This window comes from Paroedura picta, chromosome 11 (assembly GCF_049243985.1).
Source record: "Paroedura picta isolate Pp20150507F chromosome 11, Ppicta_v3.0, whole genome shotgun sequence".
In the NCBI taxonomy this organism is placed as follows: domain Eukaryota; kingdom Metazoa; phylum Chordata; class Lepidosauria; order Squamata; family Gekkonidae; genus Paroedura; species Paroedura picta.
The window spans coordinates 2,889,173-2,912,217 of record NC_135379.1 but is presented as its reverse complement, the minus strand read 5'-3'; the positions used below and the strand labels follow the sequence as shown (position 1 = coordinate 2,912,217).

The following is a 23,045-nucleotide window of genomic DNA, read 5'->3' as shown; positions in this document are numbered from 1 at the left end:
CCTTTGAGGGTCGGAATGACCTTTCACAGGGGTCGTGGCAAGGTGAGCAGCTTGGCCTGGGGGGGCACCATCCACGCAACAGCCTTGCGGGGTAGGTCGAGATAGAGCGTTCGTCTGTCTGGAGCAGCGGAAAAGAGTGAGATCAGCATGGTGGGACAAGGGGCAGAACTATAACTGAGAAACCCTGGGGGAAAAAACCAATTTATATACATTCATGAACAATGGATCTTCCCCTGATAAGGACCTCAGAAGAACCCTGCTGGATCAGACCAGTGGTCCATCCAGTCCAGCCTCCAGTCTCCCCCAGGGGCCAGCCAGTTCCTCTGCAGGGCCAGCCACAGGGCAGAGAGGCCGAGGCCTTCCCTTGAGAAGACCCTCAGAAGAGCCCTGCTGGGTCAGGCCAGGGAGGGTCCCCTCCAGTCCAGCCTCCCGTCTCACCCAGGGGCCAGCCAGTTCCTCTGCAGGGCCAGCCACAGGGCAGAGAGGCCGAGGCCTTCCCCTGAGAAGACCCTCAGAAGAGCCCTGCTGGGTCAGGCCAGGGAGGGTCCCTCCAGTCCAGCCTCCCGTCTCACCCAGGGGCCAGCCAGTTCCTCTGCAGGGCCAGCCACAGGGCAGAGAGGCCGAGGCCTTCCCCTGAGAAGACCCTCAGAAGAGCCCTGCTGGGTCAGGCCAGGGAGGGTCCCTCCAGTCCAGCCTCCCGTCTCACCCAGGGGCCAGCCAGTTCCTCTGCAGGGCCAGCCACAGGGCAGAGAGGCCGAGGCCTTCCCCTGAGAAGACCCTCAGAAGAGCCCTGCTGGATCAGACCAAGGAGGGTCCCTCCAGTCCAGCCTCCCGTCTCACCCAGGGGCCAGCCAGCTCCTCTGCAGGGCCAGCCACAGGGCAGAGAGGCCGAGGCCTTCCCCTGAGAAGACCCTCAGAAGAGCCCTGCTGGGTCAGGCCAGGGAGGGTCCCTCCAGTCCAGCCTCCCGTCTCACCCAGGGGCCAGCCAGTTCCTCTGCAGGGCCAGCCACAGGGCAGAGAGGCCGAGGCCTTCCCCTGAGAAGACCCTCAGAAGAGCCCTGCTGGATCAGACCAAGGAGGGTCCCTCCAGTCCAGCCTCCCGTCTCACCCAGGGGCCAGCCAGCTCCTCTGCAGGGCCAGCCACAGGGCAGAGAGGCCTGGCCTGAGACCTTTCCCTGAGGTTGCCCCTTGGCTGTGGGATGCAGAACCTGGAGACTCCCTTTAATCCGCATGGCTGGCCGCCATGGATGTCCCTCTCCTCCCTGAAGCTGCCCAATCGCCTTTTAAAGCGATCCGTGCCTGTGCACCCCCCCCCGCAACCTTCTGCCCTTCTTGTGAACAGAAGTGGGTATAAATAGTGTCCTGGCAGCTCTCCTGCCGGGTGCGGATTTGCGATTGCAGCCACTCTCCCCCCTTGTTCTGTGGGGGCGGCATTCTTTCCTCCGAAGAGCACAAGCCAAGCCGGAGTCTGATTTCAAAGGCCGGCTCCAGAAACGGCAGGGGCATGCAGCCTTTCCAAGGTCGCTCTCTCGGCCCAGGCTGCAGCCCTGCCGGCACCTGGCCAATGAATATTGTAAAGATAAAACAGAGCGAATCTTCTCCCGATGTTTGATTTTTTCATGGAACACTTGTGTGTCTCCTTGCAGCTGGGGCTCTGCCAACGTCCAAAACAAACACCCACACGTGTGCAAATGCATCGCTCCATTGTTCTTGTGGACTTTCTGGAACCTGTTGTTCTGCGATCCTTTAAGAGACCTCTGCAAAGTTGAGGTGAGGTCTACGTGGATGGCAAAGTTGGGATTTCTTCTAGCACCTGCTGGCACCATTCCACACCCCACCACTAGGGGGCAAGCCTGATCCTGACAGAGCTAGGAAGCTCAGCAGGGCCAACCACGCCTAGTATCTGGATTGCAGACCGCTTAAGATTCATGTGGCAGTTCCTCCAAGGAACACTAGGGGGCATGACGCAGAGGCAGGCAATGGCAGACCACCTCCGAACATCCCTTGCCTGGCTGCCAGCCAACCCCCGGATCTCCTGGCTCCACAGCAAATGTCGTATGATATCTAAATAAAACTCGGGGGCTTCTTTTAACATTGCATCAATAGAAATGTCAGTAGAGGTCCATGTTGTCACAGTCTGTCTCTCTCATTCTAGGGTCCCCAGTTTTTAGTTTAAAACAGAATCTTTAGTCCCTTTGTGACGACACCTATTCCTTTTGCCCTACATCTGGAGACTAGGGAACAGAGACATTTTTCAAAAAGCAAAACATGGGAATCCGGAGAACTGACAGACAGAACGTTACGATGTTTTCTGCCATATATCAATGGCTGGTTTTGGTGAGGGTTTTTTAAAGCCCTCGCAGGCATGGGGGGGAGGGAGGGGGAACTGCCAGGGAAGATGCAGGAAAACATTGCCAGTGCAATGTCCCAGCAGCTGCAGGGAAATCACCCGACCAGGCCACATGAGAAAACATGGCTCAGAACCTCTCAGCATCAAAGAGAAAAAGGGCTCCCCCACATAGCTAAATATGTACAACCAGGGCTGGCCCCGGCTATGATTCAAAGTTCTGCCAACCTGTGTAGGTGTGGGGTGACCTTGGAGGGACAAAAGGTGTCGGGGGATGACAGGAGAGGCACAATCCACCCTGCCTGTGGAGGAGCAGAGAACAGAAGGCGGATTTCCAGATCAGAGGCCGCTTTTCACCTCTACACCAAGCTGGCCCTTGCCGAGAACGAGAAAGAGAAAAAAGCGTGTTGCTACCTGAGATGCTCTAATACAGCCTTTCCCAAACTTTTTACTATGGAGATGCCACTGAAATGTTTTTCAGGCTTCAGGGTACCAGGAAGTGAGGTCAGTTGGTCACCTGGAAGTGCGAGGAGCCTCTGGCTGCACAGGTTTAAATGACTGGGCTCACTCCCCCTCCAGGACCATCACTGGCCACTGAGGGGGGGGGCTAACCTGCCCAAATACGGAATTTAAAAAATAAATAAAATAAAACCATTTTTCTTCCCACTTTGCTGAGAGCCAGAAACAGCAGCTGCCATATTGAAAACTTCCATGCCACGGTACCCTCGAGGGGCCTTCATGGTAGCATACGATGCGGTAGTGGGGAAGCCCTGCTCTAATGCAAGGTTTCCCCAACTTTTTCCATAGGATCACCCACCAGTCCAATTTGACTTAGCGCAGGGACCCCCACTTGGAAAAGGAAACCCTGGGCAGGCACCAACCGACCAAACCTCAGACACCTGGAACCTGCATTCACAGACTTCGCTACCCTCCGTAGAGTGCAGGCTGAGCCTAACAGAAGCAAGTTCATTGAGTCGCGTGGAGAGCAAAACCCTTGGGAAAAACCTGCCTTTGTGCTGTTACGAAACACCGTTTGAGAAAAAATACAAAGGCATTGTGGAAAACGTCCTGTATTTACATTTTCTTGTTTTAAAAAAGAGCAGCTTCATAGCCCCAAAACTGGCCTGGCGGCTTGGGTCCAGGCAGACCTCCAGGGCAGCCCCTGATACTCTTTAACCTCGCCTTTGGGATGCAGGGCTGGTGTCCCAGAGGGTACAACTCCATGGGCGTCTTTATGCACAAGGAGAGTTGGCCTCTCTCCGCTTCTGCGGCAGGCAGGGCTTTGTGGCGGTATTCGTTTCCTCCCCAGGATCTGGATCAGCTCCGCTTCTCTGAAAATGTTTAACTAGATGCTACTGGTGGGAGGCAGGTCCCTGAGGACAGCTCAAAGCAGGGTCCCAAGTCAGGGTCGTGGCTCCCTGACACCCCCCCTTCCCTTGGCCGGGCGCTTTGGCTGGACGAGGCTTAGCTCCTCTCCTGCTTCTGCTGCCTCAGGGCCTGGAGGAATATCTCCTTCACTTGGCCCATGCTCTCCTGGTACACCCGGAAGTCCTCCTCTTTGATCTTCAACAGGTTCTCCAGGGCGGTCTTCAAGCCCGCGTTCTCATCCATTTGGACGGCAAGCCTAGGGAGACACAACCCCGGTCAGTCCTGCTCGGACACGGGCAAGCCAGATGCAAGCTGGGAATGGAGGCGCCAGGCATGCCCTTTTGCAGGCCATTAAGGACGTGAGAAGAGCCCTGCCAGACACTGCAGAGCTGGAGAAAGCACAGGGGAGGGCAACCAGGATGAGTAGTGGGTTGGAGAGCCCTCCCTAAGAGGAAAGTGTGGAAAGTCAGGGACTTTTCAACTCAGGAAAGAGATTAGGGGGGGACATGATAGAGGTTTACAAAATGATGCATGGGGTGGAGAGAGTGGACACATCCTCCCCCCCCTGTCAAAATTCTAGAACTCCAGGGCATCAATGAAGCCCTCAGAGTGGACAAAAGGAAAGATTTTACACAGACAGTGAAAGCTGCCAGAGAATGTAGTGATGGCCACAAATATCAAGAGCTTTCAGAGGAGATTTGATAGGAGGCTAAGTCTATCCATGGCTACTGACCATGGTGACTCAGGGGAACCTCCACCTTCAGAGGCACTAAATCTCTGAATCCCAGAGCCAGGAGGCAACATCAGGGGAAGGCCTCAGCCTCTCTGCCCTGTTGTTGTCCTTCCAGAGGAACTGGCTGGCTGCTGTGTGAGACAGGAGGCTGGACTGGATGGACCCCTGGTCTGATCCAGCAGGGCTCTTCTGATGTCCTTAGGAAGGCCTCGGCCTCTCTGCCCTGTTGCTGGCCCTCCAGAGGAACTGGTTGGCCACTGTGTGAGACAGGAGGCTGGACCAGATGGACCACTGATTTGATCCAGCAGGGCTCTTCTGTTGTTCCTGTGAAGGCCTCGACCTCTATGCTCTGTTGTTGGCCCCCCAGAAAAACTAGTTGGCCGCTGAGTGAGATGGGAGGCTGGACTAGATGGGCCGCTGGGCTCTTCTGACGTTCCTACCTTGTGGACAGGTCTTCGATTTGGGACTCCAAGGGCGCTTCTGTGAGTTCGTCCGATGGAGGATCTTTCTTCTCATTTGCACTCCAGCTGAGCCTGGTGTTACTGAGGGGCTGACCTGTTGAGGCAGAGGTCACGGTGAAAGGGAGTGGCTGACCTATGCTTTGGCCCTAATGTCAAAGGGGCTGCAGCTCAACAGTGGGGCATCACATTTAGAGTGTAGAGGGACCCAGTCCAAACAATTAAAAGGACTCTGGCCACTGAGTCATGGCCCTCCATGCACCCTGAGGCACCACAGAGCAGGCAGAACATAAGGGAAGCCATCTTGGATCAGGCCAGAGGCCCATCCGGCCCAACACTCTGTGTCACACGGGGGCCAAACACTAGGTGCCATCAGGAAGTCCACCAGCAAGGCCAGAACTTCAGGAGCCCTCTCACGTTTGCCCCGCAAGCATCAAGAACACAGAGAAGACAAGGACATAAAGGAAGCCATGTTGGATCAGGCCAGTGTTCCATCCGGCCCAACGCTTTGTGTCACAGAGCGGCCCAACCCCCGGTGCCACCAGGAGGTCCACCAGCTCCAGAAGCCCTCCCATGGTTGCTCCCAACTGCCAAGGAAACAGGGCATCCCTGCCCCTGTTCCATCTGTACCTTGGGGCTAAGAGCCACCGATGGGCCTCTGCTCAATGCATTTATCCAGTCCCCCCTAGAAATGTCCTGTGCTTGTTGCTGCCGTCACTTCCTGCAGCAGGAAGGATCATGCAAAGCACAAACTCTCAAACTTCTCATATGTCCAGAGCAAATAGCTGTGGATTCGTCAGTGTGGACCTGGTTCCTGGGCCGGCTGTCCCCATCTCTGAATCCCAGCCAGCAGGCTCCCGGAGAAGGGCGGGCTCTCCCTCCTGCAGCCATGGCTTTTCGGAGCCAAGAGCCTTCACGTCAGCCACGAACCCCACGCAGGACACACCACCCTCGGCCGCCTTACCCGCCTTGCCTTTGGACTTGGGCTGGCTGCTGTTCTTCCTGGCCTCCGTTCTCAGTTTCTCCAGCTGCTGCTCGAGGGCGATGCTCTTCCGCTGCTCCTCTTGAAGCTTCTTCTCAGCCTCCCAAACCTTTGCGCTGCTTTCGTCTAGCCTGGTGGTGGGGAAGGAGAAAGCTCAGGCTGTTCCCAGCAGGCTGTCCAGTCCTGCTGTCAAGAACCGCCTCTCACCTTTTCTGGAGGACCCCGACCAGCTGGACCAGCCTGTCCCGCTCTAGTTCAGCAGCTAGACAGAGAGCTTTGTATTCCGCGATCTGGACCTTCCAGGCCTTGGCTTCCAAGTCATCGGGTTCGACGGGCCTGACACTGCCGGGAAGTGAAGGGACCGGGTTGGTTTTCTGTGACTGGGTTTTATTTCAAGCATTTATAGGCCCCTTGTCCGGCGCTGATTCAAAGCCGGTTACAAAGATGGGAGGGAAAACAAATGAAACAACCCCCTTATACTGCAGTGAGGAAAAACAAAATGATAATTTAAGCTATCAATCAGCGGCATGAAAGAACATGGGAGGCAAGATAGTGGACAAGGCTCTATCGCAGTGGTTCTGAACGTGGGGGTCACGACCACTCAAGGGGTCATTCGGCCCTTTCCTGGGGGGCCGCCAAGATAGCCGGGCGGCGGCAGCATGGTGCTGGCCTCCTCTGTGCCGCCTCAGTGCTCATGGAAGCCACGGAGATCACCGAGGCTGCGTGGAGGAGGCCAGCGTCACGGTAAACGCCACGGCAAGCAGGAGCAGCGGCGGTGGTGCATGCGCACATGTGCATCTGCGCCCGCGCATGCCACTGCTGCAGGAGTCATGGCATTCGGGCCATTGAGAACCGCTGCTCTATCAGAGGAAGGCAAAGCGGACGGAGCTTAGAGAGAAGTCCACGGTGGGTCACCTGCAGAGCTTCCGTGGCTGGGATGCCCAGGGTCCTTGCACATACCTGCCCAGGGAGACGGTGGAGGGACACGAAGTGGCAGCCGAGTCCACCAGGGTGTGCCCCATGTGAGACATGATCCTGCAAAGGAGAGAGCGTGGCAGAGGTTTCTATTCAACCTGCCTGCCCTCCGACACCGACGTGTGCTGCCTCTTTGGGGCCTGTGGGCAACCTTGGGAGATTCACAGACGGGGGGGCGGCCGCAGGATCAAAACGGCTGCCGGGGACCGGCCCCCAAAAGAGGGCGGCTGCAGCTGACCTCCAGCCCCACAGTGAAGGGCTTGGGGCTGTGGGAGTTTCTCCTGCAACGTTTTTAAAAAATTGCAGAACGAATCAAATCCCCCACTGCCAATCCCTCAACCCGGTTTGAAATCCAGCTTCTAGGAAGGGAGAGCAACGGTTCATTTGAAGCCAGGCACCCTATTTTCTGATGTAAGGAAGGAGAAAAGCTTTTTCTTTTCTTTTTTTAACCTCTCTTTTTACTACCTGAAGCAGCCTCAAAGGAGCTCACCATCCCCTTCCCTTCTTCTCCCCACTACAGACCCCCTGTGAGGGAGGTGAGGTTGAAAGAGCTGCGACAGGCCCAAGGTCACCCAGCTGGTTACATGTGGAGGAGGAGTGGGGGGGTCAGACCAGGCTCCACAGATTAGAGGCAGCTGCTCTTAGCCACCACACCATGCTGGAGAGCTACGCATCCAATATCCCAGTGGCTCTGCCTGAAAGGCCCTCTTTGAATCCTAGAACAAATGCCTGGCTGATCAGATGAGCAACTCCGAATGAGCGACCAGCTCAGACTCCAATCCTTTAATAAGGGGTCTTACACTACAAGGGAACAAACGTAGCACTCTCGTACCTTGCGGAGGTGTTCCTGCCAACGTAATCTCCCTTCCCGGAGGCTGACGTGGAATTCTCTTCTTCCAAAGATTCTGTGGACAGAGTAGAAGCAGAATCCGATCTGCCTTCGTCCGGTCGACGAGGACGCAGCTGCTGTAAGACATCAACCAAGTCAGGGCCTGTGCGGTGTTGTTCTGAGGGTCAGAACTCTCTCTGAGGGACGGCCGTGTTGGCAGAGCATGTATGTGCCAAGAGAGCCAAGCGCCAGACCACTTAAAACAATAAAACAGTTTTATTCGCAAGAGAAACAAGTTTGCACAGAAAGGGAGCAGAGAAGAGACCTGACTGCCTAGCTAGCTGACGTCTGCAGCCATTCTTCTGTTCAACTGCTGTCCTGGAGGCAAGCTGGGAGGAAGTGGGCTCAAGCGAGCAGGAAGTCCCCTGTTGAGCCTAGCAGGACACTGGAGGAGATAATACAAAAATCATCAGGAAGTTCTTACCCTAACTATGCTAAATATACATCTCCTCTGATGCCCCCTGCAGGATATCCCTTGTATTCTGCCCAGTTATGCACACCACAGATCTTGCAGATTCCAACAGGCTGCACAATTAGCGAACCAACCAGAGCTGAAAGAAAGGGCCCCAAACATTAGAGTCAACTGCACTCAGAGTGTGAGCGGGGCCCCTGGAGTCCAGGGATAAATAATATTTTTACTCCACATGTACTCCACCTCTTTCCCTAATGAGGCTCCAAAGCGGCTTACGTCTTTCTTCTGCCCTCCGTTTTATCATCACAACACCCCTGTGAGGTAGGTTAGGCTGAGAAAGAACGACTAGCACCACGTCACCCAGCAAGCTTCCATGGCAGAGTGGGGCTTCGAACTTGGATCGCCCAGACCACAGTCTGAGATTCTTACCACTATGCCGTGCTGGCTCTCAGGAGTAATCTCAGCCAAGGAGCCAGTGTGCCCCAGAACATCTTTCAGGACCACACTAGACTACAGGCAAGGCAGGAGCCAAGTCGGGACTGATGGAATGCCCAAAACATGGGGTGTGCAAGATTCAACAGCATAGGAAGAATGTCCAGGAGGGAATCATTGAGGTGGAAGTCTGGTTAGCGTATTTAAATTAGGAACTTCCTGGTCTTTTTCACAGACTCCTCCTGTGTCCTGATTGGCTCAGCTGGAGACTTCCTGCTCCTTTGAGTATATTTCCTCCCTACTTGCCTCCCAAAGAACAGTTATTCAGTTAGTCTGTTAGGACTCTCTCTCTGCTCTTTCTTTACGAAGTTATTTCTCTTCTCCATAAAGCTAGTGCTCCAATCCTACTCTGCCAAAGGGGCAGGGGGGACACTGGATATGGAAAAACCCAGAACCTTTGAGAACTAGTCTTCCCAAGCACCCAGGACGGACTTGGCTCAGGAGTGTCAATTTGTTGGCAGAGTTTAAATTTGCAAAGGGGTTGCGCAGCACCAGTTTGCTTAAGAATAATACAGTTTTATTCTGAAGGGAAGCAAACTTTGTATACAAAAAGGAGAGGAAAGAGAGTCCTTTTGCTTGAAGAAGCACAAAGTCTCCAAAGGAGGCGACCAGGAATCTGGAGGAGGCTATTTGAAAAAAAAAATACCAGGAAGTTCCCATTCTAACTATGCCAAACACACCTCTCCTCCCATGCCCCCTGCAGGATGTTCTCCATATGTTTTTGAATCATGCACACTACAGATCTTGCATGCTCCAACAGGGAGGTGGGCCTTCAGCCTTCCTTCCCATGCCAGTTTCCCCAGAAAGTGGTTTACCTGTAAAGTGAGCTGCCCGACCTTCTCCTCCAGCTCTCTGACTTGAGCTTCTCGCTCGGCCAACGTCTGCCTGAGCTGCTCGATTATGCAGTTTTGCTGCTGCCCCTGGACGTTCAGCCGCTGCCCCAGGCTCTGCTGGCATTCCTTGCTCCTCTCCTCCTGCTGGCTCAGATTCTTCAGGATGACTTGCATTTCTTTCTGCTGGCTCTGGGGAAGAGGAAAAGGCACTCAGGGGTGCTCCACTTCAGGACATCTGGAGAGCCACCCTTTGGCCACTGCTGCTGGTTGACACAAAAAGGTTGTTAGTCAGAAAGGCAGCAAGCGGCAGGCTAAAGGCTCAAAGTGCGATGCACGTTGCAGGGCAAGTGGGATGAAAGGCCAGTTTTGGGAGAAAAACCCGTTCCCTGGGATGCATCCCTGGAGGGGGAAAGGCCTTGCGATTCGGATAAGGAATCAAAGTAAATCAAACTAATGTAGGGTAAGCATCCAGCACCACCTTGATTTGACACACCTTTGGCAGAAGCCAAAAACACCCTATTTGAGAAGGAAAGGGAAATATAGTTCCTGTTTATTTGGAAAAACCCTTGCCACATCCAATACTAAGAACTTAACTGGGCAGAGGCAGGCAAGGGCAACCACCTCTGTTCATCTCGTGCCAACCGGGTCACTGTCTGTCAACTGGGACTTGATGGCACTTTCCACCCCCAAAGAAAAAGAACGGAGAAGGTTTGCAGAGCTACTGATGGCGGCTGGCAGGCCTTTGGCGGATGGGGCCGTACCATCAGAGCGTCAATGAGTTCGTCGTCGTGCTTCCCTTTGTCCAGCAGGGTCGAGATCTGCTCCTTCAGGGTTTTCACCTCGCCGGACAACACTTGGTTCCTCGCTTTGGAAGCGTCCAGCTTCTTTTTCATCTCCTCGTGGTCCTTCTGGAGGGCGCTGTGCTCACCGGTCAGCTTCTGCGGTCACGGAAAATGGACGGAAGTCAGATTTGTGACATGGTGCTCTTTGGGTGGCTCCTAAGAAAAGGGGTGCTTGGGGTTTTGGAATCCCTGCCTGCTGAGCGACGGGTCGCTTTTCCTGCTGCTAATCTCCACAAGCAGTTTCTCGGCCTGAGAAAAGCCCTGCTGGATCAGGCCAGGGGTCCACCTAGTCCAGCATCCTGTCTGGCCAGCCAGTTCCTCTGGAGATCCAATAATAAGGCAGAGAGGCCGAGGCCTTCCCCTGAGAAGACCCTCAGAAGAGCCCTGCTGGGTCAGACCAGGAAGGGTCCATCCAATCCAACCTCCCGTCCCACCCAGGGGACAGCCAGTTCCTCTGCAGGGCCAGCCACAGGGCAGAGAGGCCGAGGCCTTCCCCTGAGAAGACCCTCAGAAGAGCCCTGCTGGGTCAGGCCAGGAAGGGTCCCTCCAGTCCAGCCTCCCGTCCCACCCAGGGGACAGCCAGTTCCTCTGCAGGGCCAGCCACAGGGCAGAGAGGCTGAGGCCTTCCCCTGAGAAGACCCTCAGAAGAGCCCTGCTGGGTCAGGCCAGGGAGGGTCCCTCACGTCCAGCCTCCCGTCCCACCCAGTGGCCAGCCAGTTCCTCTGATGGTTGAATTCTGGTTCACAGAGTAAAAAGATCAACTCATCATACAGGTTAACACAGTTATTTCTGGTTTATTTCTCTTCTGAATAAAACTATTTAATTCTTTTATCCAGCTTATGCCCCCTTGCATATTGAAACTCTGCCAACACAACTATGCCCGGAACTATGCCAAGACTGGGGTTGTAATAGTCCCGAGGACCAACTCAGGACACCATCTCGCTGCAGCATTCTGTGCTGTGCTGGGACCCCTGGCAAGACTGCCAGCACCAAGGCCCTGCCTCCCTTCCTCCCTTCCTCCCCCTCCTTTGCTTCCTCACCTCCAGGGCTTCTTTCTTTTCTCTCTCCAGGCTCCGAATCCGCAGAGCATTCCTCTGGGCAGATTTCTTCCCTGGGCCGGCGAGGACGGCGGCATCATCTTCTTCGCAGCTCAGGGACGTCCCGCTTTTGCCGTGACCCAGCTGGCTCTCCAACTCCCGTACCTGGGGCAGAAGAGCAGTACCACTGTGCTAGCAGCCGAGAGCTGTTGAGCCAAGGACAAACAGCAGCTCTTGCTCGTGGCGGAACCTGACTGGAGTCACAGCCAGGAACTGCCGCCTCTACACTGGGTGCTGGAGGGTGCAAATGAGCTGACCCTGGGCAAGGGTAGGGCTTTAAAAATTTGACCAGGTTTTGGGGGGGCCTTGGGTGGAGAATGCTCAGCCCCCCCCTCCGCCCACTAGTAGGCCCCCCTTCTTGCCCACCCCCCCACCAGCCTGTGTATCCCTCCTGTGCCCACCTTCAAGCTCTCCTGCCATCTGACAGCTGCCCAGGCTGAACGTAAGAGAAGCCATCTTGGATCAGGGCTTTACTCCTTTGCATATCTGAACTCTGCCCACAGTCTGGCCCTTAAGGCCAGCCAACAGTATTGCAAGGGGAAGAAAGAGGTGGAAAGAAGAACGGCCTCTTACTTTGCCCTGCAGGACAAGGATCTGCTGCGCTCGCCCACGCCAGCTGCCGGGGTTGGACATGAGATGCTGAACGCTGACGTCTTCTCCGACTTCACTTCCTAAAAGCTGAAAGGAAGATGCCGACCGGAAAGGTATTAAACTTCCTTTTTGTTAACACGTGAGGATGCATGCTCAGAATTGAACCTCGGCCCTGGACAGAATAGTGGTTCTTGCTACTTTGATTTTTTGACTCAGAAGGGACCCTCCGGGCTATCTAGTCTGACCCCCTGATCAGGACAAGATCAGCATCCCTGAGAAGTATCTGTCCAGCCTCTGCTTGAAGATTGCCAGTGAGGGGCAGCCCATCCCCCTGCTGAACTACTCTTCCTGTAGAGAGGAGCAGAAGTGGTTTTCCCTTGCCTGCCTCTGTGTAGCAACAGCATGTCTTCCCATCCAAGTGGCAAACCCTGCTTCACCTCCCAGCTCTGACAACATCAGGTGAGGGTGGGCATTGGACTGCTTGCCATATTATTTTTATTATACATGTTGCATCTTGCCAGTCACAGTTCTCAGATCAGTTCTCGCAGAGCAGTTCTCTCAGAGCTCTCTCAGCTCCACCCACCTCACAGGGTGTCAGCTGCGAGGAGATGAAGGGAGGGCGATTATAAGCTGCTTTGGGACTCCTTCAGGGAGTGACAAACCCAGCTCTTCTCCTTTCTCGTACTTATTGATCTAAAAAAATGCACAGACGGATTTAATGGCGGTGGTGAAGATTGCCCCCTTCCTGCCGCGTATCACTTTTATGACAGGACTGGCGTTTCCAAAGAGTAGCTGGCTAGTCTCTGAGCTAATGCCTCTGTCGTCTGCTGCTTGGATGCCTCGTCATGTATAAGGCATCTCCTGCTGATGCGGGTGCGCTATTTTAGCCGCCAGGTCAAAAGGTCCTTCTCGAGCCAGCTCTCTGGCATTGGATGCCCGGATTTCTCTCTCCTTAAGTGAGCTGGTCTTTTTTGCCTTGTTACGGCCACGATTGATTTTTATCCGCTGCCAAAGTCTTTATGAATACTCCTCTTCTTCGCCATGCCGCATTTTGATCTGCTGGGTCAGATTCTTCAAAATTCTACTCATGCTACTCCCAAGATTTTTTTTAAATTTCGTGTTAACGACTGTCTACCTAGGATGCCCAACATGGTGCCCGTGAGGACCACAACACCTGCCAACTGGAGCTCACCAGGTAGGCGGGGCCAGGTAGGGCTTTTGCCAACCCAGGCTTCTGATTGGCCACTGCTGATTTGATTGGGAGTGCAGTTTTATTTATTTTTTAATCAGTTTGGCTGCAGTTGATCGAAGGTAAGCTGTGGCAGCCATTTTGTGGTTGCCTCTTGTGGTACCCATTATGTGGCAGCCATTTTGTGGCTGTGCTCACAGCACTGTGTCAAAATTGATCCCGGCTGTGAGCCTTCGACAATATATCAAAAATCATTATAAATAAACTACCAAATATAAAACATCCCCTTCACAATAATCCTCAGAACATTCTCTACAAAATACAATAATCTGTTCTTCTGGCATTTTAAATGTCAAATTAAAGCTTCTACCTTCATAATCAATACGTTTTACAGTGATGTTATTAATTTCATCATTACCACATACTCAATATTACATCTTTCTCTCCTTCAGATTTGCTGCAACTTACAATGTTCCCAGTTTAAAAATAATCCATTCTTTATCTCACATATTTGTATTAAAATGTATTTTTATTAGACTTCTATATTCCAAACTTCTCACGCTACTTCTGCCATATAATACATTCATACGCGTTACAGTATATATTTTAATATAATTTTGAAACTGTTTCTCATTCTAGCTTTATCTCCCGCTTGCATAATAAACACTCCCATCTCTCCTCAAATTTCAAAATGGATCTATTCCTCAAATAAGTTGTTAATTTTGTCATTGCAGCATAGTCTGCAAGCTTATTTTCCCATTCTTCTAAACCTGGGACAGACATCTGTTTTTCCATTTTGTTGTGTAGATGATTCTAACTGCTGTCACCATATATTAATATGGCTCTTCTGAATCTTTTCAGTTTAAAGTGGGCAAACATGCGGCATAAGTGGGGACAGCTGGTATTTATTACATGAGGGAATTTATAGCCCTTGCGTCCAGCACAATATATGCTGGCAGTGATTCCATGACAGTACGCAAATAAGAAACATTCACCATGCAAAATTCGGTGTTAAGTGCTGTCGATTTGCTTCCGGTTTACGGAGGGCCTACGAATGAACGACCTCACAATTGTCCTACTGTTAATAGCCCAGACCCCACAAATGGAATATGGAACTAACCAAGGGAAATTACATTGTCAGGACTCAATAAAAGAAGCCAGGGTCTTCTATTTACAAGATGGAAACATGGTAGCTAATGACCGGCCATTTTGGAAGTCATAAACTCATAGAAATAGAGCAAGATGGGTGGCCGTGTTAGTCTGTCTGTAGCAGTGGAAAAGAGTGAGAGTCCAGTTTGTATCAGGACATGAGCTTTTGAGAGTCACAGAATCAGTATCTGAAGAAGGGAGCAGAGGCTCACAAAAGCTCATTCCCTGCCACAAATCTTTTTCATCTTGAAGGTGCAGCTGGACTTTTGCTCTTGTCAAGTCATTCGTAGGGCTGCCATAACTCGGAAGTCACTTGACGGCACAGAACACAGAAACACTGTCATGATTTTGTGTCAAAAGAGAAAGAGAGGCACCTGTTCAGAGCTATACTCTTTAAGCTCTCAGATACCTTCAAGAGTATGTTCATACTTAGCAGAGCCCAAAAGCACACAGCAAAGGGAAAAGTGGATTCCTCAGAAAGGTGCTCACAGTCAGAGCCCACACCTCGGTTGCTGTCGCTCGGATCACAATCCCTACCTTCTGCGCCACTTTCAGCTCCTGTTTCATGGTCTGGAGCTGGTTGCGATACTCGGACACTTTCAAGTTGGCCGCCGACAACTTCTCTTGCAGGGATTTCATCTCTGGGCTCTCGGGGGTCAAGAGAAAGGGAGCGTGGTTTGATGAGAGCAGAATCACCCTACCTTGAGCCCCACCCAAAAAACCACAGGATTTGGATAGGAACAAGCTTTCCGGACTCAGCGGTCTGAACGTTCCGAAGCAGGCCTACCCGGAAGGTGTACAAGGCAGATGAATTGTGACTTGAGAAACCTGTCTGTGCTGCCTGCCTGGGATGGCAACGATGAGGAGGATGTCAGGTTAATGGGAAGGGCTGGGGCTGGGGGGGAAGAGCCTCTGCTTTGCAGGCAGAAGGTCCCGAGTTTGCACTCTTGCATTTCCACTTCAAAAGGACCAGGAAGGAGGTGATGGGAAACAGAGGCCATGGCCTTCCCCTGAGGTTGCCTCCTGCCTCTGGGATTCAGAGGATGAGTGCTTCGGAAAGTGGAGGTTCTCCTCAGCCTCCGTGTAGCCATTGAGATCCTCGTTGCATCTATCAGATCCCTTGTAAAGCTGTTTATTCCTGTGGCCAGCCCTCTATCCTCTGGCAGTGGATTCCGCATTTTAATCTCTCCCTGTGTAGAGCGGCGTTCTTCCGTCTGCCCTGAACCCACTGCCCATCACCTTCATTGCTTGCCCTCGAGCACTAGCATCCTCTGCCTAAGAATGCTCTTTTACAGGGTGGGTCTTCATCCTTACCAGAGGCCCTTCTGCCGTTTTACGCACAGGTTGACCATCTTTGCCTCCGTGAGACTGGAGCACAGTTGTGGCCAGGTGCAACTGGGGAGGAAAAGACCACATATATGCTTTCAGAGAGACGCTGTGTTTACTGATCATCTTCACAGTGGAATCCTAGAATCGCGTGGGCTCATGGAGGCCATCTAGTCCAACCCCCTGCTCATAGCAGGGTCAGCCTAATATATCCCTGGCAAGTCTTCATCCAGATACTGTTTGAAAATTGCCAGTTTGTGTGTGTGTGAGAGGAGGGAAATTACCCTAGGCAGCTGATTCCACTATTTATTTACTTATTTACTTCATTCATTCATTCATTCATTCATTCATTCATTCATTCATTCATTCATTCATTCATTCATTCATTCATTCATTCATTCATTCATTCATTCATTCATTCATTCATTCATCCAGTCAGTCAGTCAGTCAGTCAGTCAGTCAGTCAGTCAGTCAGTCAGTCAGTCAGTCAGTCGATTTTTAGCCCGCCACTCCCAGGGGACTTGTGGCGGGGTACAATCTAATCCCTGCTTAAAACCCCATCCCATCACAAACAACAAAGCAAAGATAAAAAAGGATAAAATGAGATTGGCAGTATAATCTCGGCCCCCCTCCCCCCGCAGCCGTGGGGTCTCAGATCCCTCACTCTGCATCGGACCTTGCCAAACACCTACAGATGAACTCACTTCTTTCTCCAGCTCTTTGATGCGGTGGTTCAGCTGCTTCACTTTGGCTTTCTCTTTTTCAGCCTCGGCCGTTAGGTGCCGGTTCTGTTTGGCCAACTGGACAATTTTGCTGGCTGCAACATCTCCTGTCAAGCCGCCCGTTCCTGCCAGAGGAGGAGGAGGAGTGGCGTGAATCAGAAAACGACAGGACGGACATCTAAATTACTGAACTGGAGCTACTTGGTACCCAGGCCCAGATGGCCCCATCTTGTCAGATCTTGGAAGCTAAGCAAGGTCAGCCCTGGTCAGCACTTGGATGGCAGACCACTGCAGAACTAACCAGAAGCAGGCAATGGCAAGCCTTTAGTGGGCATTCTTTATCAGTGAAGTTAGTAGAGTGACCAAGCTGGTCTGCAGCAGGAAAGCTAGCATCTGTCTGATCCCCATCAACTTTTCCAATGAACACAATTGCCATACTAGCAAAAGCAGCTTATTGAAGTAGCAACACAAAGCTCATGAATATTTTTGTTGAAACTGAGTTGATAGGCAATACACTGATCAATATAACCCCAAGAGTCCCCATCCCAACAGACCTGAACGTGCCCCAACTGAAGAAGGCGGGACTCCCCTTTTTCACAGAATCCTAGAGATGAAAAGGCCCAAACAGTCCAACCCCCTGCTAAATGCAGGATCTGCCTTGCACCCAGGTGCACATGAAATCATTTCTGCCAAGGTGACCAAGGCCAGGCTCACCCGACACCAAGCTGGCACTATGCAAAGCAATAAAAACGGTCCCAAACAGATTGAGCCGTTTTCTCAGGCTGCTGCCTCCCCTTCGCAAACCACCATACATGGTTAGTCATGCCACCTCATCGATACCTTACAAATAACAATCCCACACGACCACAGCAGGAGGCCGACAAGCAGGCTGATCCTGACAGCACTGAATACAGAGTTCCAAAAGGTTCCTTTGCAGAGGCAAAGTTCCCTTACCCGCAGAAGGGAATTTTGATTCTTGAGAGGGTATACCTCTCATAAACCCTGTTAGTCGCTAGAACAGTGGTTCTCAACCAGGGGTCGGGACCCCTTTAGGGGTCGAATGACCCTTTCAAAGGGGTTGAGGCAGGGCAAGCCGCTTGGCCAGGGGGGGTGTGCCATCCACACAACAGCCTTGCAGAGTAGATCGAGATAGAGCGTTCGTCTGTCTGGAGCAGTGGAAAAGAGCGAGATTGGCATCATGGGACAAGAGGCACAACTGAACTGAGAAACCCTGGAAAAAAACCAATTTCTATACAATCAGGAACAATGGATCTTTACGTCATTGATCAGTTTCAGTTTAGTTTTCTGTGAAAGAACACTTGCATAATTTTATGTTTGGGGGTCACCACAACAGGAAGAACTGTATTAAAGGGTCGCGGCATTAGGAAGGTGGAGAACCACTGCGCTAGACCATCGCATCTGAAGCTGGAATAAATACTGTTTTCTCTTGATGATGGCCCAGGAGCTCCTGTTTGGTCTTTTTCAGGTCCAGGCTGCAGTGCCACCTGGTGTGAGATGTCAGGAAGATCCATCTCTCTTGTTAGCTGAGATGCCTCCTTAAATTTAATTCTCTTCTTCCTCATCTTCCTCTCGCAGACCTTTTGCCTTCCTTCCCACAAAGCTCCAAGTGGCTTGGAGGAAAGGCAGAATCAGAGCGGGCTGGATAAACAGTGCACTAGGGAGGTTAGGCCAGCCCTTTTCAACCTTTTGATTGTGGAGGACGTATTTCCCAGGCTTTGAGGAGCCCCGGAAGGGGTGACCTGTCCAGGCAAGCCCAACCTCATCAGACATCAGAAGTTAAGCAGAGCTAACCCTGGCTAGTATTTGGATGGGAGACCTCCAAGGATTTGGGTGGCAGTTCCTCTAAAAAACACTAGGGGTCAGTATGCAGCACCAGGAAATTCAAACCACCCTACACCTGCCATGCAATAAATAAATACCCATCAGAGCCATCCTCTCTTCCTCGATTTTCTTTTGCAGCTGCTTAATTTCGAAGTCCCGCTCCTGCAGCAGCCTGTAGAGGCGGCCATTTTCATCCACGGTCTCCCGAAGCTGCTGCTGCAACTGTTCGTTCTCATCCTCAAGCAATCTGGGAAACAAAATGGGGGAAATGACAACCCAGCCCACATGGCTGTAGCCCGTTTGGCTCTAGAAAGAACAGTAACCCACCAAGCCTGCACAACTGTGGAACGAGCGTAAGACTCCAGACCTAGTTCTAGTGCTTTTGTTTAATAAAAGAAGAATCTGGTTGCAATTCTGGCCTCTTATTATGTCAGCTTTTTCTTGGTCTGGTGAGACTCACGGCTGACGGGGTCTTCAATCTTTATTTCGCTGTTTGGACCCACATGGCACAGGGACCACAAGGGTTCTGGGGTCCTGCATCTCAGCTGTCACTTGCTGTTGATCCCTGGCCCCAAAGTGGACGGGGAAAAAAACATCTACAGAGTCCCACTACACTCAGCGAGGAGAAAGCGATCGTTCACCTTTTGCTGAAGTCCTCCTTTGCCACCTGACAGTCCAGCGTGGATAACGCGAGATCGTCTGGGACTCCGAAGATGTCCTTTTGGCCATCCGGATGGCCCTTGGTGGGACTCTGCTGCTTTTCTTTCTTCTTCTCCAGCAAATTTTGCATCCGTTTCTGCTGCTGCTCCTGGAGAGTCTTAAACTGAATTTTCAAATGTTCGTTCACTTGCTCATCTGAATCCATGGTTTACTTTTCAAAAGAAACAAAACGAGAGAACAGCGGTCAGGTCAGAACGCCTGGGCCTCAAGAAACATTTCCGGAACAGCTTTCTGACTAGCTCAGCCCCCCTCCTCTACCCCTGTAGCGAAATGACTTCTATTTATTATCAATGTATTTTAAAACATTTCTATGCTACCTTTCTAACTAAATAGGTCCACGAGGGGGCGAACATCAGGTGTTAAAACATTTAAACATTATAACACTGCTGAAAATATGTTTAAATATTTAGCCACAGCTGGGACTGACAGCCTTTTTCTCCTTGGGAACTGGTCTCTGCAGTCTGGAGATGAGCTGCAATTCGAGGGGATCCCCAGGTCCCCCCTGGAGGCTGGCGTCCCAAGCATCTAATTCAACCAGGGTTGGGAAATTCATGGAGATTTGGGGTGGGGTGGCAACTGAGGAGGCTGGGTTTTGGGCAGAAGGACCTCAGAAAGGAGGCAATGCTAGTGTCCGCCCTCCAAAGCTTCCATTTCCTCTGTCCTCTGCAGATGAGCTGTCATACTGGGGGATCCCCAGGTCCCACCTGGAGGCTGGCATCCCCCATTGCAGCCTACAGCGTTCAGTCCCCCTGCAGAAAAGGGCTGCTTGGGAGGGGAGGACTCTGGAGCATTGCACCCCCAGAGCCCCCTTCCCTCCCTGGGGCCCACCCCCAAATCTCCATGAATTTCCCAACCTGGTTGAATTCGAAGCTAGGGATGCCATCCTCCAGGCGGGCCCTGGGGCTCCCACAAAATTGCACCTCATCTCCAGACTGCAGGGATCGGTTCCGCTGGAGCAAATGGCTGCTTTGCAGGGCGGGGGGGGGGCTCTGGGGCTTTGCACCCTAGTGAGTCCCCCCCCCCCGCCCCAGGCTCCACCCCAAATCCCCAGGAATCCCCCCCCCATGCCCACACGTGCCTGGCGACCCCCCCCCCCCCCCGCGGCCACTCACCTCCCTTCCCAGGCGAGGCGGGCGGGCCCAGCGCAGGGCCAGGGCCAGGCCTGGGAGCAGACGCGGTTGCCGGGGCGACCGTCGCCATGGAGACAGCGGCCCGGGCCGGCGAGAGAGAGAGAGAGAGGCCTGCCTCTGGGAGAGCCCTGCGGCTGCCAACCTCCAGGTGAGGCCGGGAGACCTCCCGGAATAGCAGCACGGCGCGCCGCAGAGGAGAGCGCTGGCTGCAGGGGAGGTTGCCAAGCTCCAGCTGGGCACCTGGAGATGCTCAGAATAACCATGGCTCTCCTGGCTACAGCCCTGGGTTGCCATCCTCCAGGTGGGGGGGAGCTGGAGATGTCCCGGAATTACAGCTCATCTCCAGACTACCAGTGGAGACCATGACAGCTCTGGAGGGAAATATCGCTGCATTGACATTGATTTCCAGGCCATGTTATGAATTCCAGGCCGTTATTCCCGAGCCACTGCAGTCCCTCCCCAAATCCAACCCTCCGCGGCTCAAAAGCTCCAGGGGTTCCCCAACCCAGAGTTGGCAACTCTGTCTGCTCGTCCTGTGGTTAGATGGGGTGGAAATGTGGGGCAATGACTGCGGTTTGGAGAGGTCGGGATGCAGTAGAAGCAGCCCCCTGCTTAGGACACTGATTTGGCCCCCTAAAGATCCCTAAAGACCTCCCCCACACACACACACAGCTTTTTTTTTAAAGAAAATAAACTACTTTGGGGAATAAGGAAATGTAATGGATATCCGGGGCACGTAATCAGTGCCCTCTACAGCTTCAGGTGGGTTGCCGGGTTGGTCTGAAGTAGCAGCACAAAATGTGAGTCCTAGGTGTGAGATTTTGAGTGCCTGCACATGGTTGAAGGAAGTGTGCCTGCACAAGAAAGCTCACACCTGGAATAAAACCTTGTGCCATTGGACTCAAATTCCGTTCGTCTTCTAGACGGGATGTTTCCCTCCGGTCTCTGTTTCAATGCCCAAGGCCTTTACAAAAGAACGCGGTCTGGGTTCCAGGTATCTCAGCCTGAGATTTAAAATCCACCCTACCCTGGAAGGTTCACTGAGGTGAGGCGCCAGATGGCTTCTTTTGAAAAGTCAAGAACAAAGTTTATTTAGAAGGGACATAAAACTTGAGATAAACATTAACATTTCTCTTCAATCCTCCAGACTTCTCCCTCCAGCTCCACCCCCCCCCCCCCACCTTGGCTACTTGCTCTATCAGTGGGCTTGTGTACGTGGATTCAACGCATAGCTCGGTCTCTGGCCCACCTTCTTAGCTGTGCCTGCCACAAATGTCCCAGGGGTGGGTGCCTCCTAAAAGTGAGTGTTCCCCATTGCACTCCAACCACTTCCTGCCCAAAATCCTTTTTTAGAACAGGGGTGGCCAAACTGGCTTTCCAGATGTCCATGACTACAATTACCATGAGCCCCTGCCAGTCCATAGACATCTGGAAGACACAATTCAGTCACCCCTGCTTGAGGGAACAGTTTTTGAGACTCATTCTTTTATGCTTAAAATCATTTTTAAAAAACACATTTTCTTTTACTATGAGTTTACTTAAGAAAGATGTTCTCAGCAAAAACTGAGTTTACTTAAGAAAGATGTTCTTTCAACACAGGTTAAGTGTCTTGGATTTGAAGGATGACAGAGTCAATACAGAAAAATCCAGAGCTAACACCACTTTTATCTGTTTAGGTTTGCCCAGCTCTCTACACGAAATGGGCAGAAGAGGCTTTAGGATTGTTCTTCCTCCCACATACACTTTAAACATCCTGGCTCTGAAACTCAAAGCATGAAGTCATTTTGTGTTATTTGGACTGGCCTTAACAGATACTATTACAGCAATTTAGAGGGGTTTTTTTGGGGGGGCAGGATTCATTTTGCATTCAATTACACGTACACTCTTACCACCAGTTTGTCAGGGATTTTTTTCTTGGAAACACAGCCGGACAAACCTTGAATCCCACCAGCAAGCATTGATCCAGATCTCATTGCAAGATGGTTTGTGCATTCTCTGTATGATGTATTTGCGGATCAGCAGAGCCAAGATTTGCCCCCTCTCATTTCACAGGAAAATTCAATTTGGCTGGAAATCAAGCCACTGGAAATTAAGCAGGCTTCCCAAGTCCCACCCAGCACAGCTGAAGTAACAGAGAAAGGCAAAGGTATTATATAGCTTACGATCAATCTCTATCTCTGTTGTAGCTCCGATGGGAAGTAGATATAAAAAACCTGGGGGTTCTCTGTACCATGCTTTTTACTACCCAAAGGAGTCCCAAAGTGATTTACAATTGCCTGCCCATCCTCTCCCTGCAGCAGAGACCCTGCGAGGTTAGGTGGAGAGAGCTGAGAGAACTCTGTCATCCAGATGGGTACATGTGGAGGAGTGGAGAATCAAACCTGGCTCTCCAATTAGAGGCCGCTGCTCTTAATACACAAAGCTGGCTCTCCGATTGTGAGCCTGTAGTCTCTTTTCTTCTCCAATATAGAGAAACCCGATTCTCATTTGCTGTCAGCTGACACAAGGAGGCATTCTTAACACCATAGCCTAAAGATCATCAAATTCTTTTAAAACAGGAATTGTAACTTCTGATCTGATGAAGACTTCTAGGGACACAATCCTGAACCATATTGGGTGGGCGGTATAGAAATTTGATAAATAATTGGAATGTCTGCGCAGTATTGGAACATGCAAGATCTAGTGTGCATGATTGAACAGAATATGGAGAATGTCCTGCAGGGGGCAGCAGGAGAGAGGTGTATTTAGCATAGTTAGATTAGGAACTGCCTGATATTTTTCAGATCATCCCCTCCTGCGTCCTGACTGGAGACTTCATGCTCTTTTGAGCGCTCTTCCTCCCGGCTTGCTTCCAAAAGAACAGAACTCTGTGCCTTCTCTTTCTATACAAAGTTTCTCTTTTAAATTGAACTATTCTTTTAAGCAGCCCGGAGCATCATCCCTCATTG

The 23,045-nt window shown here is 51.9% G+C and overlaps 1 protein-coding gene and 1 long non-coding RNA gene across 6 annotated transcripts; one reads left to right on the top strand and one right to left on the bottom strand.

The window, feature by feature from the left end:
- Window positions 1–3,401: 3,401 nt before the first annotated feature.
- CCDC13 (coiled-coil domain containing 13) lies at window positions 3,402–20,179 on the bottom strand. Of its 5 annotated transcripts, none has more exons than XM_077302999.1 (16): window positions 20,080–20,179; window positions 18,889–19,118; window positions 18,346–18,494; window positions 16,388–16,530; window positions 15,672–15,752; window positions 14,895–15,005; window positions 12,002–12,106; window positions 11,372–11,533; window positions 10,251–10,427; window positions 9,472–9,678; window positions 7,696–7,829; window positions 6,849–6,923; window positions 6,096–6,230; window positions 5,871–6,019; window positions 4,889–5,003; window positions 3,402–3,971 (listed from the first exon to the last, which is right to left on the bottom strand). In XM_077302999.1, exons 2-16 carry the CDS (start codon window positions 19,110–19,112, stop codon window positions 3,812–3,814), a joined length of 2,127 nt encoding a protein of 708 aa, XP_077159114.1. In that variant the 5' UTR covers window positions 19,113–19,118; window positions 20,080–20,179; the 3' UTR covers window positions 3,402–3,811. The 5 variants fall into 5 exon arrangements, with proteins under 5 accessions (XP_077159114.1, XP_077159116.1, XP_077159115.1 ...); XM_077303001.1 differs by having other exon boundaries at window positions 5,880–6,019; XM_077303000.1 differs by having other exon boundaries at window positions 7,696–7,826.
- On the top strand, window positions 20,154–23,030 carry LOC143820341 (uncharacterized). The gene is made up of 3 exons (XR_013225312.1): window positions 20,154–20,245; window positions 22,150–22,243; window positions 22,881–23,030. It is a non-coding gene; the product is annotated as an uncharacterized LOC143820341 (long non-coding RNA).
- Window positions 23,031–23,045: the final 15 nt, after the last annotated feature.

What these genes read in the sequence shown, in the direction of transcription:
- CCDC13 (XM_077302999.1), bottom strand. Translation starts at nt 19,112, where the DNA reads ATGGATTCAGATGAGCAAGTGAACGAACATTTGAAAATTCAGTTTAAG. An exon ending in GTCGGGGTCCTCCAGAAAAG is followed by an intron (nt 6,020 to 6,095) that starts GTGAGAGGCGGT and finishes CCCCACCACCAG; the next exon opens with GCTAGACGAAAGCAGCGCAA. An exon ending in CAAGTCCAAAGGCAAGGCGG is followed by an intron (nt 5,004 to 5,870) that starts GTAAGGCGGCCG and finishes CTGCCTCAACAG; the next exon opens with GTCAGCCCCTCAGTAACACC.